At 36.5% G+C, this 13,058-nt stretch overlaps 1 protein-coding gene across 3 annotated transcripts in view; it reads right to left on the bottom strand.

Moving 5' to 3' along the window:
• SCAF11 (SR-related CTD associated factor 11) overlaps nt 1-13,058 on the bottom strand; it is a 46,743-nt gene that overhangs the window by 20,716 nt on the left and 12,969 nt on the right. For all 3 annotated transcript variants that reach the window (XM_051618731.1, XM_051618741.1, XM_051618723.1), the window contains exons 2-4: nt 10,276-10,354; nt 9,269-9,423; nt 391-468 (exon numbers count right to left, since the gene is read on the bottom strand). In XM_051618731.1, the coding sequence (XP_051474691.1) occupies nt 391-468; nt 9,269-9,423; nt 10,276-10,336 (294 nt within the window). In that variant the 5' untranslated portion in view covers nt 10,337-10,354. The remainder of the gene's footprint in view (nt 1-390; nt 469-9,268; nt 9,424-10,275; nt 10,355-13,058) is intronic.

The raw sequence follows: 13,058 nt of genomic DNA, 5'->3' as shown, positions 1-13,058 counted from the left end.
TTTGTCTGTGAATTGGAGGCTGTGAACATAGGAGATGCACCTCGGCTAAAAAAAAAGGTAAGACTCCATGCTAATTGATACAGCACTTGTTTACAAAACCTGGTTAAAAAAACACTTTGAGACCAATTACTGCTATTCTTGAATATCTCAGGAATGCTCAAAGATACTATAAAGTAGTAACAACAGCTTTGTGATTATTATTACTGTGAGCACTCGCCTTGAAAAAATAATTAGAATAATCCCTAGCTTCATATACATAATATAAACATTAAAACAATGCTTATTTCTTTAGGAAAGCTTATTTAACACAGATGTAAGAAAAAAAGGCTGCAGCACACCTCGAGTGTTCCTACAACTTAAGTTATTTAAGAAAATAAGTCTGAAACTTACTTTTATCCGCTCTTCTAGTTCATCAAGTCTACAGACTGCTTGAAATGGTCTGCGATCAATAGGACATACAGCCTGTGTCTGAAAAATTGTATTACAATATCTGTAATAGGTTGCAAGAAGTCTCATTCTATACTCATTCTATACTTTCAACCACTATTATAGTAGGATACAGAAACACACAAAATCGTAACTTGTTCACATTAAGAATGTATTTGCACACATTATCCGTACACTTGGTATTTTCTTTCATGTAAGTAGAGCTCTCCTATGAAAAATCTAAAGGGAACAAGAATGTAACTCAGGAAGTAGGGTTCAAAAAAGGACAAGCATTTAACATTGTTAGCTATATTTTTATATTTTTTAATCCCTCTTAGGTAACTCTGATTTTATACCAATGCACAAATGTCCTTTTTATTTCTTATTGTTCTAATATTTTATTTCTTTATGTTCTTTTCAACAGGAAGTTTGTTGTCCCTCCCAAAATATAAAACTGGGAGGACCAACAGCAAACAGGGTAACATCTTCCCTCATCTTGCATATCCATTTGACTATATTCCATCTTTTTATTTACAGTCAGCAGAAAGAACAAGTTCCCACATTTAAGACAACTTAAGTTTTACAAATCACTTTGCAAGAGAATGGAACTGAAGGTTATTTTATCCTACTGCTTGAAGGAAATACAGATTTATTAGTTTTTCTCCAGTCACCTAAATGCCCTCTCATTGAGGCCACAATGCATCAGATACATGCAGGCACACACACAGAACAATGAAACATTCTTAACTGTGGAATAGGGAAGTTTCAGCCAAAGCTCCATCCAACTAGATCACATAGTCAATCAACTTTCAGATAAATCCATATCTAATACTAGTTTTTGATGCTAGAGAACTGTTTATTCACTTTAATTCCATGTATGTGTTTGTGGGGGGTTTTGTGGGTTTTCTCCGTTCGTTTTGTTTGGGTTTTTTTGTTGTCCTGTCCCTCTGCTTCATTCCATTAGTCCTCAGAGGCTCTGTTCAGAATTCTTGTAAAAGAAAGGAAAAATCCTCACACCTAGTCTCCTGTCCTAATTCACCCACTGAGCAAGAGTCAGTATATGAATTATATGCCTTCAAGAGGCATGCAATTTCTGCCCTTACATGAACTATGAGGGTATTACTTATGCAAGCAAGATGCAGTGTTACAATTGCACAGACAGCTATGAGAAACTGGCATATGAACTCTGCCCTGAAATTCAGTGTTTATTTATGTTTTTTCATTAGGGTTTTTTATTTTCTTGTTGATTCTGTTATTTGCTCAATTTCAAAGAGTACTCAACTTCTTTTTCACCTATACAGCCCCCAAACCTCAAGTATTCAGGCAGCTTCTGATTTTAATTGAAGTAGACAGAACAAAGTTAGACTGAGTAAAACCAACACCAAACCAAACAAACCTTAGGAGCAGTTTCGTGAACAAGTTGTTGAACAAGAACATGAGTAAAAGCCACTACCTCTCCTTTTGATGCTCTGTTATTTTATCCTAACTAAAAACTTCCCCCTGTTGGGGGCTACATTTGATCCCTGCAGTGTCGTGGCCTTGCTTTTCCTAACCATACTGGTTAATTAAACCAGTACCCTAAGGACTGAGATCATGAAGACCATTTTTGTCCTGTAGCCAACATGAAGCTGACCGACAGCAACAAAGCTGTGTATTTTCAATTGGAATATTTGATAGTATGCAATGTCCTGCACCCTGTTACATCAGCTGCAAACTTTAAGGTAATACTCCAATTCTTAGATGTACCTGACTATCAAAGAGAGGCAGGAGGTAGTTTTTTAGTCATTTTCAGTCTCATTTCAGGATTTACCTCAGCTGAAAAACAACTTTTACCAAGAATAGAATCTGTTTCTACATTACATTTACACATGAATATTAATTTACATTCCCAAGTTTAAGTCATGGTAAGTTACATTTATTATTTGCAAAGAAGAATCATAGAGTACTAAGTGCTACTAAGCAGCAGTCCAAATGATAAGTGGTTTTGCTCCACTAGAGAAATGTTCACGGTTAAATATTCAGTTCTTCTGGGCAACTGTTTAACTATCACATGTTACACATAGTAGGAGAAAAAGAGGAAAACACTCTGGAAGAATCAAAAGCTATAATTAGGTTCAGGTACGTTCAGAAACAGCAGATGCCCTTTCCACTCCTACTCAGTTGCTCTTCATAGCACTAGCTTTATCTGATAGTTCTCAACAAATCTGAAAAGCATTTCTAGTAAAGACTGGATAGTCTCCTGTTCATCCCTGTTGTTCTGAAAGCATGGTCTGTTACCCAGTGTACAAGAAGCCAATCCACACACAGAGTCAAGATATTTGCTTTAATATCTAATTCTGCACAGAAAAGGGAGCAGGGTGGTATCCCACATCACCCACATACTATCCAGCAAACTAAAACTGTTGGATAGCCCCGAGGAAAGCTAGAGGTTAGTTCATCTATAGAAGACATTTGTCTAAACATCCATGAGCTCTCGTCTGTCTGCTAACATGTAAGACAACCTTTTTTAATGGAAAAGGAGGAAAAAAATTCCCCTGTCCCTTCTCCCAAGAGTGAGACTGAACTTGTGCTGCTATAAAAAGGAGTGAGGGTTGACTACATTTTTACAAGAAGCAACCATGAGGAGTGGTGACCTTTACTAATAATATTTTTTCAGATGGCTCAGTAACCAAAGCAGGTGTTGAAGACTTTTCATTTAAGGCAAGTTAGCAATTGCTCTCTTTTGAGGCTTCTGTTCAGGTAGCATAATAAGTAACAGTGAATATACACTGTCCTTTTTAGGGGAAAAACATTTAAGACAAAAAGAAAGCTATTAAGTTGGAATGAGTCCAAGAAGCAGCTATCACTTCTACTGTTGCACAAGGGAGGAGGTGTGTGGGATGCATCACAACCTTAGAAGAATCACAGCTTCATAACATTATTTTCCTTTAACAAAGCTGTTTGAAAAATCAGAGCATGCAGTATTTAATGTAATCAAAATCATCAGCTGGCATTTTTAGTTACTTTGCTTCCTAACAATACTTGGAAAACACAGAACAGTAGCTCAGCACACTTGAAAATGTCTTTGACTGGTTTACTCTACACACAAAACTACTAGTTTTCATGCTGCAACTGGGAACTCTGCAGCGATTCTTTTCCCTATCCTGCAATATTCAGAGAATACTCTTCATAAACTATGTAAGCACTCACAAAGTCTGCAACCCCTCAAGAGCTAGCCATAAGCATGTGAGGGTTTGTTCTTAATATTTAAAAAAAAACAACCTATTTTCAATAGTATTTTATTTGTTTTTGGTGACCTTCAAGAAAACCCTGCTTCAGCTCCACAGGCATAACAATGCTCAGAATTCCTGGAACTGCCTCAGCACCACAAAACTGATCCCTAAACTTAAAAAAGGAGTAAGTGTCCCTTATTTTAATTGCATCACTTCAAACAGCATTTATACAAAATGAAGTAGACAAAAGGCTGAATCAGTTACTATATTTCAGTTGGCAATTAAAATACTCCACCTAGTAGTAACAGTGTATTAAAAACCCTGCAACAATTCCACCTCCAACTTCAGCGAAAAGGCAAGACACTGTAACAACACACAGTGAGAAACAACTCTCCACATCTTGATGAAAAGAAAGGAGAAAAACACCAGGAAATAAACTGTTTTCCAGAAGCATGTAGAAACTCAAGATTACTTGTTTTTTCAGTCTAGTTTTCAAAAAAGCAAGTACATTTAAGTTTCTGTAGTTATGCTTTAGGAAAGCATTATTTCTGACATGAGAGGTTAAGTTAGTGGTTTGGTTTTATTTTTAAAATACCATTCATGGATACAGATACAGAGTGAGTAAGAACAGAGATTCTAGTCTCAACAGCTAATAAACAGACTACCTAGTTACAATTCTAAATAGCTGCCTTCCTTCTAGTGACATTACACAGATGGCTAGTCCTTAACTTCCAATCCAAAATTGCCATGAAGTGTTGACAAGCTCTACTGGAACGGTGGCTGTCTTTAGGGAAGGATGAAATTATTATTTCTGAGGATCTGTGAATTCTATGATAAGAAAGATACTGTATGTGACATCATACTTCCTTTGATACTGTATTATTGGAATAACTGAAGTGAAACTCAAAATAACCTCACACAGAGGTTTTCCCTGCACTTGTTGCTAACATTAAGTTTCATGAGTTGCTGCATGAATGTACTTGATAAATTACAGACTCACAAAATGGTTAAGGTTGGAACGGACCTCTGGAGGTCAACTTGTCCAACTGCCCTGCTTAAGTGGGGAAATATGCCAAGAACTGTATATCACAAAGACAAACTAAATTTGAAAAAGATACTGAAAGACTAGATTTTCTGAAAGAATTTTATTAATACAGTTTTTCATGCAGCAGTTCTCAGATGCACTGTCTATATATGCATTACCTCGGACATATGTGAACAAGAAGGTTTTTTTATTGTTTTGATTTTTAGGTTTGGGGTTTCTTTGAATACACTGCATATGTGGTTCATGAATGTAATCTTGATCCTGCCCACAGTGCTCAGTATTGCAGATGACTGTTGAGCTTGTTGCCACATAAGTTGATTTCTCCCTACATCCTTTAGGACAAAAGAAATCCAGATGAGAACGAATACAAATAAAGCATTCCAGTTGCCATACAGGCAACTCGCTTTACCCTCAGAAGAATATACGTGTGCAGTACACTCTACATAGTCAATGATTCAAACCGTATACCAGCACAAAGGAAATAACTATACTAAGAACAGAACATCTGCTAGAAATGTAGTGCAAGACAGCTCTTGTGCCAAGAGCTTAGCTTTATTAAATTAACCACTGATACTGCACAGGACCTACCTGAATATGCCCCAGTGCTTTGGAGGATTTACAGCTGAATGTACTCCACTTTCAAATCACAGAATCTTAGAAATCCTTGGTTGACAGGCAGCTGAATATGAGCCAGCAGTATGGCCAGGTCGCCAAGAAGGCCAACAGCATCCTGGCTTGTATCAGGAAGAGTGTGGCCAGCAGGACTAGGGAAGTGAACTGTCCCCTGTACTAAGCACCAGTAAGCCCACACCTCAAATACTGAAGTACACTAAGGTGCTGGAGCAATTCCAGAGAAGAGCAACCAAGGTGGTAAAGGGTCTAGAGCACAAGCCTTATGAAGAGCAGCTGAGGAAATTGGGGTTGTTCAGTCTAGAGAGGATAAGGCTGAGGGGAAACATTATTGCTCTCTGCAACTACCTGAAAGGAGGTTGTAGTAAGGTGGGGGGGTTGGTTGCATGTAACTGGTGATAGGACAAGAGGAAATGTCCTCAAGTTGTGCCAGGGGAGGTTTAGATTGGATATTAGGAAAAATTTATTTACTGAAAGAGTGGACAGGCATTGGAACAGGCTGCCCAGGAAGTGGTAGAATCACCATCCCTGGAGGTATTAAAAAAAATGTGGACATAACACTTCAGGACAGTTTAGTTGAATAGTGCTGTTGGGTTGACAGTTGGACTTTATAATCTTAGAGGCCTTTTCTAACTTTAATGATTCTATACCAACTGAAAAACAAAATACAAGCATACCAGAAAAACAATGTTAAAAAACTTATCATTTTGACCCCACTCATATTAATCTACTAGTGGTATTACAGACAAGAGAAACACATTACTTCCTTTGGTATAATACAACAGAACTGATGGTGTTTGAGGGCTCTAGATGGGAGCTTTTTGGCAGTTTTGTTGTTGGAACACTCCATTTTCTACACACAGAGCAATAGCCAAAGCTCCCTCTTTGTTATGTGGTCAGAACCATACTGACAGTAACCCTTCACTTCCACTAAACTTCAGTACTCCCTTTGAAGGCTGCGTCCAATAACCTCAGCTTCAGATTTAGTACCTTTTACTTCTTATGATTTTCCAACACAGTCTCAATGAAATACAAAGTTTCAAGCCTGAAACTCTCCATTAGTGAATTACACAATGTTGGCTTGCAGAGGCAGTTGACAGCTAGCACAGGATGAATTATATTTATGCTAATCTTTGCTTGCCTACCGAAAACAGTCCCCAACAGTCTATGTGCCCAGTGCTGCCCAGCAATTCTTGGGAGAGCACTGGTTAGCAGGGCCAAAGGCACACAAGATGAGAGTCTAATAGTATAGGATACTTCAATAGTGCAGGCAACTGAATTTAGTGCACAGCCACGCTCTCAGATGCTGCAATTAACTACAATAAACATAGCCAAAGAGAGCAGAACAACTTAAGGGACATTTTTAAAAGAGTTAGTTCAAAAACTTCTTAGTGGGGATTCTGATGTCCCCCTCAACTTTCTTTTAGGAGTTGGACACCCTTCCTCAAAGGGAAAGAAAATACAGCTCTGACTCAACTGTAATGCTACTTAATTCTGAAACTAAATGCTTAGAATTAGCCATCAGGATCTAATATTTTAGACACTACACACCAAATTTCCTATCCCTTTTTAGCTCTTCATGGAATGAACCAGAAGATATTCACCTAAGAAGAATTATTACATATTGCTTTTAAGCACACATATAAGTATACTCTCTCTCAAGAAGCGAGATCTTAAAAGTGTTACAATTGCTGCTTGTAGACAGAAAGCCGGCTGGTACAGGACACTTAACTGCAGCTACAATGCTGAAAATCTCCCACAGATTGAAGAGGAAACAGAATGATAAACAAACTCTTACCCTCTGCCTAAACTGCCCTGGTTTAATTAGAACATACACTGTTATATATATAAGGCATAAATGCTCAGAAGAACAATAATTACATACAACTTGAAAACAATGGCTTTGTTGTTTACAACACAAGTAGTTGCTCCTGTTATACTTTGAAGTGCAGATGCAAGACAGAAGGAGAGAGGAAATACACAACTTGAAAACAGACTGCTGGCAAAGCCTTTAAGTGTACTGAGCATAAATGTAGATACACGAAAGTGTATCCAGGACTTGAACAGGATAACAGTGCTTTTAAAACCAATTTATTTATACCAAAATACTTAACCTTTAAACAGACTCTGGTAGTGTATTTTTTAAAGAGCAGATATTTTTTATATCTTCATTATTCAGAGTGACGACTTGTCAATTATTTAGCTTTCATTAGTTATTATCAACCAAGAACTATCAGATAAAGCAAAATTTTATGCAACATTTCTCAAAAAAGAACAAAAACATTTAATTACTAAATATTAATAGTGGATACAAAAAACAGATGGCACCAACGTGCTTCAAATGGCCACATGCTTATAATACGTTTCTATCATTCCATGCTAGAAAACCTCATCTGTTTCTCACAGCTGGAGCCTCTGAACATCTGTTAGATGGTTTTCAACACTTTCCCCCCCACACCCTTCACTTTTAATTAAAACTACTAGATTAGGCAATGGAATTTAATGAACTCAACAGGCCCAACTGTCCAGTATCCTCAGAAAATGAAGGCTAGCTGGTTTTACCCATCAGATGTCACTAATGGAAAGAAGCAGTAGAAGCCTTACACAGCTTTAATAACAAGCCCCCACCATTTTTATGGCATCACAACTATTTCACCTGGAAACTCTTATGAGCAGCAATTGTTTTTATTCTATTTACATAGTACTTTGTGCCAAAACCAAAACTGACATGACAGGAAAACAATTGTGTCTTTCTTTTGCCCCTTTAAAACAAGAAAACTACCCTTCCTCATTTGACTTAAATTCATCTGTTAGGCAAGTGAACAAACTCAAATCCAGCAGCAAGCCCTCCATCTACTGTACTACTTCCCTGTGAAAAATCACCATTTATTGCCTCTTCAGCTGCCATTGTAACAACCAGCTAAGGAAGTAAGGATAAAATTGTGGATGAGAATTTCCTGTTCCCTTACAAATAAAAGCATTACAATTAATCATTTGCAGAACAGAAAATGTGGCAAAACCTTCAGAAAAAAAAGTTATGTTACTGTCTGCCTTCAGTAATAAATAACACAAAAACTAAAGTTAAAAGTATAGTAAGTAAAAAAGAATACATAATTGTATATATACATCCATATAAGTGACATCAACATTGTAAAAGATATACTGAAACCAAAATAATAATTTACTTCAAAAGAAAGTTATTGTGAAGACACCATGTAGCACTCTCTGCTACAATGAGCAACCAATGCAAGTGCACAGAAACACTCATTTTAGCACCACCTCCCCCTGCTCCCCAGTACAGTACAAAGCAATTCTAGTTTGGTTTTCTAGATCAACAATTTAAAAAGTTACAGGAAAGGCAAAGATACCAAAGACTTAATGCAATTATTACAGGACATATGTGAGGAAAAAGGAACTAGACAGAACAAGATCATCAAGAATTTCTTCAACAATTAATTTTGCTTTAAGGTTCCAGAACTATGTACAAAGGTATTGACATAGATCAAATAATTTAATTCAGAATACCACTAAACCTTTTAGCTGAACCCTCTTTAGTTATAAAACTAAGGTTTTATCAGACTAATTTTGTAGACTTACATGAAAACATACTGGTCCCAGCCCTAAGAGTTGACAGTATGACAAACAGCAGAAGGGTAACAAAATAAGATTAAGGTAATGACACTGCAATATTATGATATGTACGTAATACTGTCTGATCTTCCAAACAGCCAGTACCATTTTTTAACTTATCCCTAATCTCTGGCAACCATTAGTAAGTCAGGATGTCTAATGAAAGGAAACACAAAGTTCTCTAATGCATTTTGGATAAAGTTTCCTATGATCTATTTATAAACTGGTCATTGAAACAGTGCAAAGTCAGAGTGCATAATTTAAAAACCCTAGATGCAATAGATTTCACTGAAAAATAAACACACGCCTTCGTTCTCATTCTTACCTCAGCCCATCTGAGAATACAAGTCATGCAGAAGATATGACTGCAGTTCTCAGGAAAACCGATCTCTTGTTCCATAAGGCAGTTCAGGCAGATGGGGCACATGTCACCACCAAATAATAAAGCAGAACAGGAACAGTTTTCTTCATTTTCTTCACCTGGTATTATTAACATAGACACTTCAAATTTTTGACAGGTTTTGAGACAAAATCTTTCTAGATTTTAAAAATAAGGCAACGGAACACAATTTTCTGTTGTTAAAAGCAAGTCAATCAAGTTTCCAGGTCTAATGCAGTCAAAACACTGGCCAGGGGAGTAATTAAAATAATGTATTACAGGTGAAAAATACTACACAACATATTTGAGAGACTACTGTACCAGCATCTGCCATTAAGCCAAAGGAAAGCTGGCCCTAGTGTTCTTCAAATGCCACAAGCATCACACAGTATTTCCTACAGGCCATGTAGTCATTAAGATGCAGTTCTCCTGAGTTCCCTCTCTTGGATGTTTCCACTCTTTCTCCATCAAAAAAGTTAACCAGCATATTCTATATCTTATATACACATGGTCAACCTTTATTTTATTTTTTAATATTTTTATTCAAGTCTTAGAAATATTTTAATCTGGACATCCTCAAATGTTTAACTAATCATGCACATTAAAGAAAAAAGCTCCCAATTTTGTTAAAGGCAGAAATTGTTTTCAGAATATAAAAATGCAAGAGCTTTTCTACAAGGAATTCTACTGTAAATTAAAATATTTTTCTGGATCAATAGTAATTGCTATCTCAATTTTTTGTTCTGCAACTAGAAGTTATGAAGTAAAAATCCAGAAGAGATAAGAAAGGATATGAAAACCCCACAAGTCAAATAAAAATATTATGCTAAGATAGTGGTTATGTTTACACAACTTTTTTCAAAACAAGCAGCATCTAATTGAGAGAGCAAATGTAAAATCTGACTTTCGCAGGTTGAATATGAATAATATACGCACACACACAGAGACTTTACCTTCCACGCCTTCATGATTCTGACCCTCAGTATCTTCAATACATTGCTTTCTGTTCTTCATCTTCTTACAATATATATTCTGGAAAACATAAAAAATGGTTTACACAGTTAATTTAGATTGCAACCTGGAAATAAAAATTACGTTACAAATGTAATGCTCTCCATTTCATTATACCTCTGTAGAGTAGAAACATGTGACATTAATACTTATAGATAATTGACAATCTGTTTGCAATTTGTGAGTAATAATGATTGCTGTCTAGCAACTGATACTTCCAACTTGAAAACTGTTTTTGGTTAAGACCATCACTGGTGCTTTTATTTTTAAGTTAAATACATTGATAAGTTTCTATGCAAACCACCCCTGACAACACTGCAGTAACCACCATCTGCAAATTGCCTTTCATAAGCGATCAAAGCAGCAAAATTAAACACACAAGCAACCAGAAGAGTTAGTTGCTTTCCACAGCTAGCATCACTGTAGGAGTAGCAAGTGAGAAAAAGGAAAGCAGGTAACATTTACTTGCTTTGTTACGCAATTAGAACTACTGGCACTCAAAAAAAAACAATGTAGGGAAAATTGTATCATCAAACAAGGAACAGGTCAGAAGTACAGGTGCAATGGAGTACCACGAATGGGGAGGACACATCTTTTTAAGTGTTCTGCAAAGGAGCAGTACGGAGTATAAGTAACATGGACAGAAGAACATCTTTGTGATCCACATCATATAGGTTGAAAGAATTCGATCTGGCATAAGAAACAGCAAGCATATGTTCTTTGGCAGCTTGCCTACTACATGCAGAATGAACACATTGCAAAGAAAGAAATATCTACACCAAGGATGGAATCTCCTGTATTCTAGACTCCTGTATTCAAAGCGGATTCGTTATAAACACCTTAACCAACTGAACAGCTCTAGAGGGACTATTTTTCTTCTGAACTATAGGAAACCCTAAAAATTACAATTTAAAAGGACAAATTAAAATTTCACAAGGGATTGAAGAAAGCAGAAATTACCAAGATCTGCTACTTAGGTATTCAAACCTGAAGTGAACCAACTGAGGTTTCAAATCCCTTACTCTTTAAAACCTCTTCTAGAATACCCAGCAGGACAGCACTGAGAACACCAAAACCACATTCCTCAACCAAGCTTCCGGTTTCTCTTACAAACTACACTAGTTTCCCTTTACCACCTTGACATCCAGGATGGAGAAGAGGCAGAATTTACCTTAATTTTGGCAGCAGGAAGTGTCCTAATGATAATTTCTTTTTTCTAAGAAAATAAATGCTTCAACAGATACCCATCACATAACACACTTCTCACTTTTCTACGCAATCTGAGAAAGCTCGACATGGATCTATGGGTCTCGAACACAGACAGCTCATTAAATAAATGAGCAAAACAAGCTAATTAGAAACCTGTAATTAGAATTCTAAATGGCTTCAATGTTCCCATTAGAAACTATTTTTTAATCCCCCAAAAGGAACTTGTGAATTGAGTCAAGTGAGGGTGGGGAAAAGGGAAGGGAGAAGGCACCAAAAACCTAGCTATCAGGGAATTTCCCCCTACACTATCTTACTTTTATCCAAAAAATTATTTTAATATAATTAGGATAAATGCCATCAGCTGCAGAGTAGTTGCTAGCACTAATACTGATACAGACTGTACTGCAGTGAATGCCTTTAGCTGTACCTAAGTTCCATTAGCAGAACAGGCTGACCAGGCCACCACCTATTATCCTTGCAGGCTAAGCAAGATGAAACCCAGCAAATGCCAAACTTCTACTTCAAATTTAATGCCTCAAAGAAGGAAAAACTGCTTTAAATTAGAACAGGTAAGACCACCAAAACTACAATTAACTTAAAATATGAAATTGAGGCCTGTTGTTTTCACTCTGATTTGCAAGAGGACTTAAGTGGCTTTGGTCCCCAAAAGTTTGAATCACATTATGTGTGGTATACATGTTTTTATATATCTAAAGCATTCCCTCTGCTCTACATCTTAATAAAACTTCAGCAGTTACTTTACAGAAGGAGAACAATCCACAAGCTGTGCTCAAACTTCTCTCAACCCTAAAAGTCCCAGGAAAACCTCACAGGTGAGACAGTTTAAAGAAGATCAAGAATTCCACACTCATCCACAGGAAAAGTTTTAAATAGACACAATCTAGATACCAAATTTTAATGTAAGCAGTAACTGTAGTTTGTGTGTATTATAACAGAAGTCTTGAGTTCACTAAGGTAGACTGCAGAAGTACAATTCGTTTACATCCCAAGAAAAAAATAACCTTGTCTCTACTGTACTCTTTCTAGACAAAAATATCCCAGAAATTTGTGCACAGTTACAATAATTACAAAACCAGAGGTCCTAAAATTTTGACAGAGTATCAATAAATCCAAGCTGTGCAGCAGCTGAAGACATTTGTGGCATTATATTGTTCTGCTCACAAACCTATTATTTAAACAGATACCGAGTACTGCTAATGCATTTCACAGATCACTTTGAATAGCACAAAGTGCTACTTTTGTCAGTTTGGCCCTGTGCATATTGCACAACAAAAGAGAGGAATTTAATACTACTTAAATACAATTTTTTATAAAAAAAATAAAAGACATAATAAAAAATTGCATACTATTTAACAAATGAACTTTGGAAATGCTATTTCCCCCAGTACTTTAAAAGAGGTATCAGAGGCACTGGAATAGCAGGAGAGTTAACATTAACGACTGTTGTTAAATTTATAAAATTAAAAACAGATTTAGGAAAAGAGAACATAGTGGT

This window comes from Apus apus, chromosome 1 (genome assembly GCF_020740795.1).
Source record: "Apus apus isolate bApuApu2 chromosome 1, bApuApu2.pri.cur, whole genome shotgun sequence".
Taxonomy (NCBI): domain Eukaryota; kingdom Metazoa; phylum Chordata; class Aves; order Apodiformes; family Apodidae; genus Apus; species Apus apus.
The sequence above is the reverse complement of the archived record's forward strand: the minus strand, read 5'-3'. Positions and strand labels throughout refer to the sequence as shown.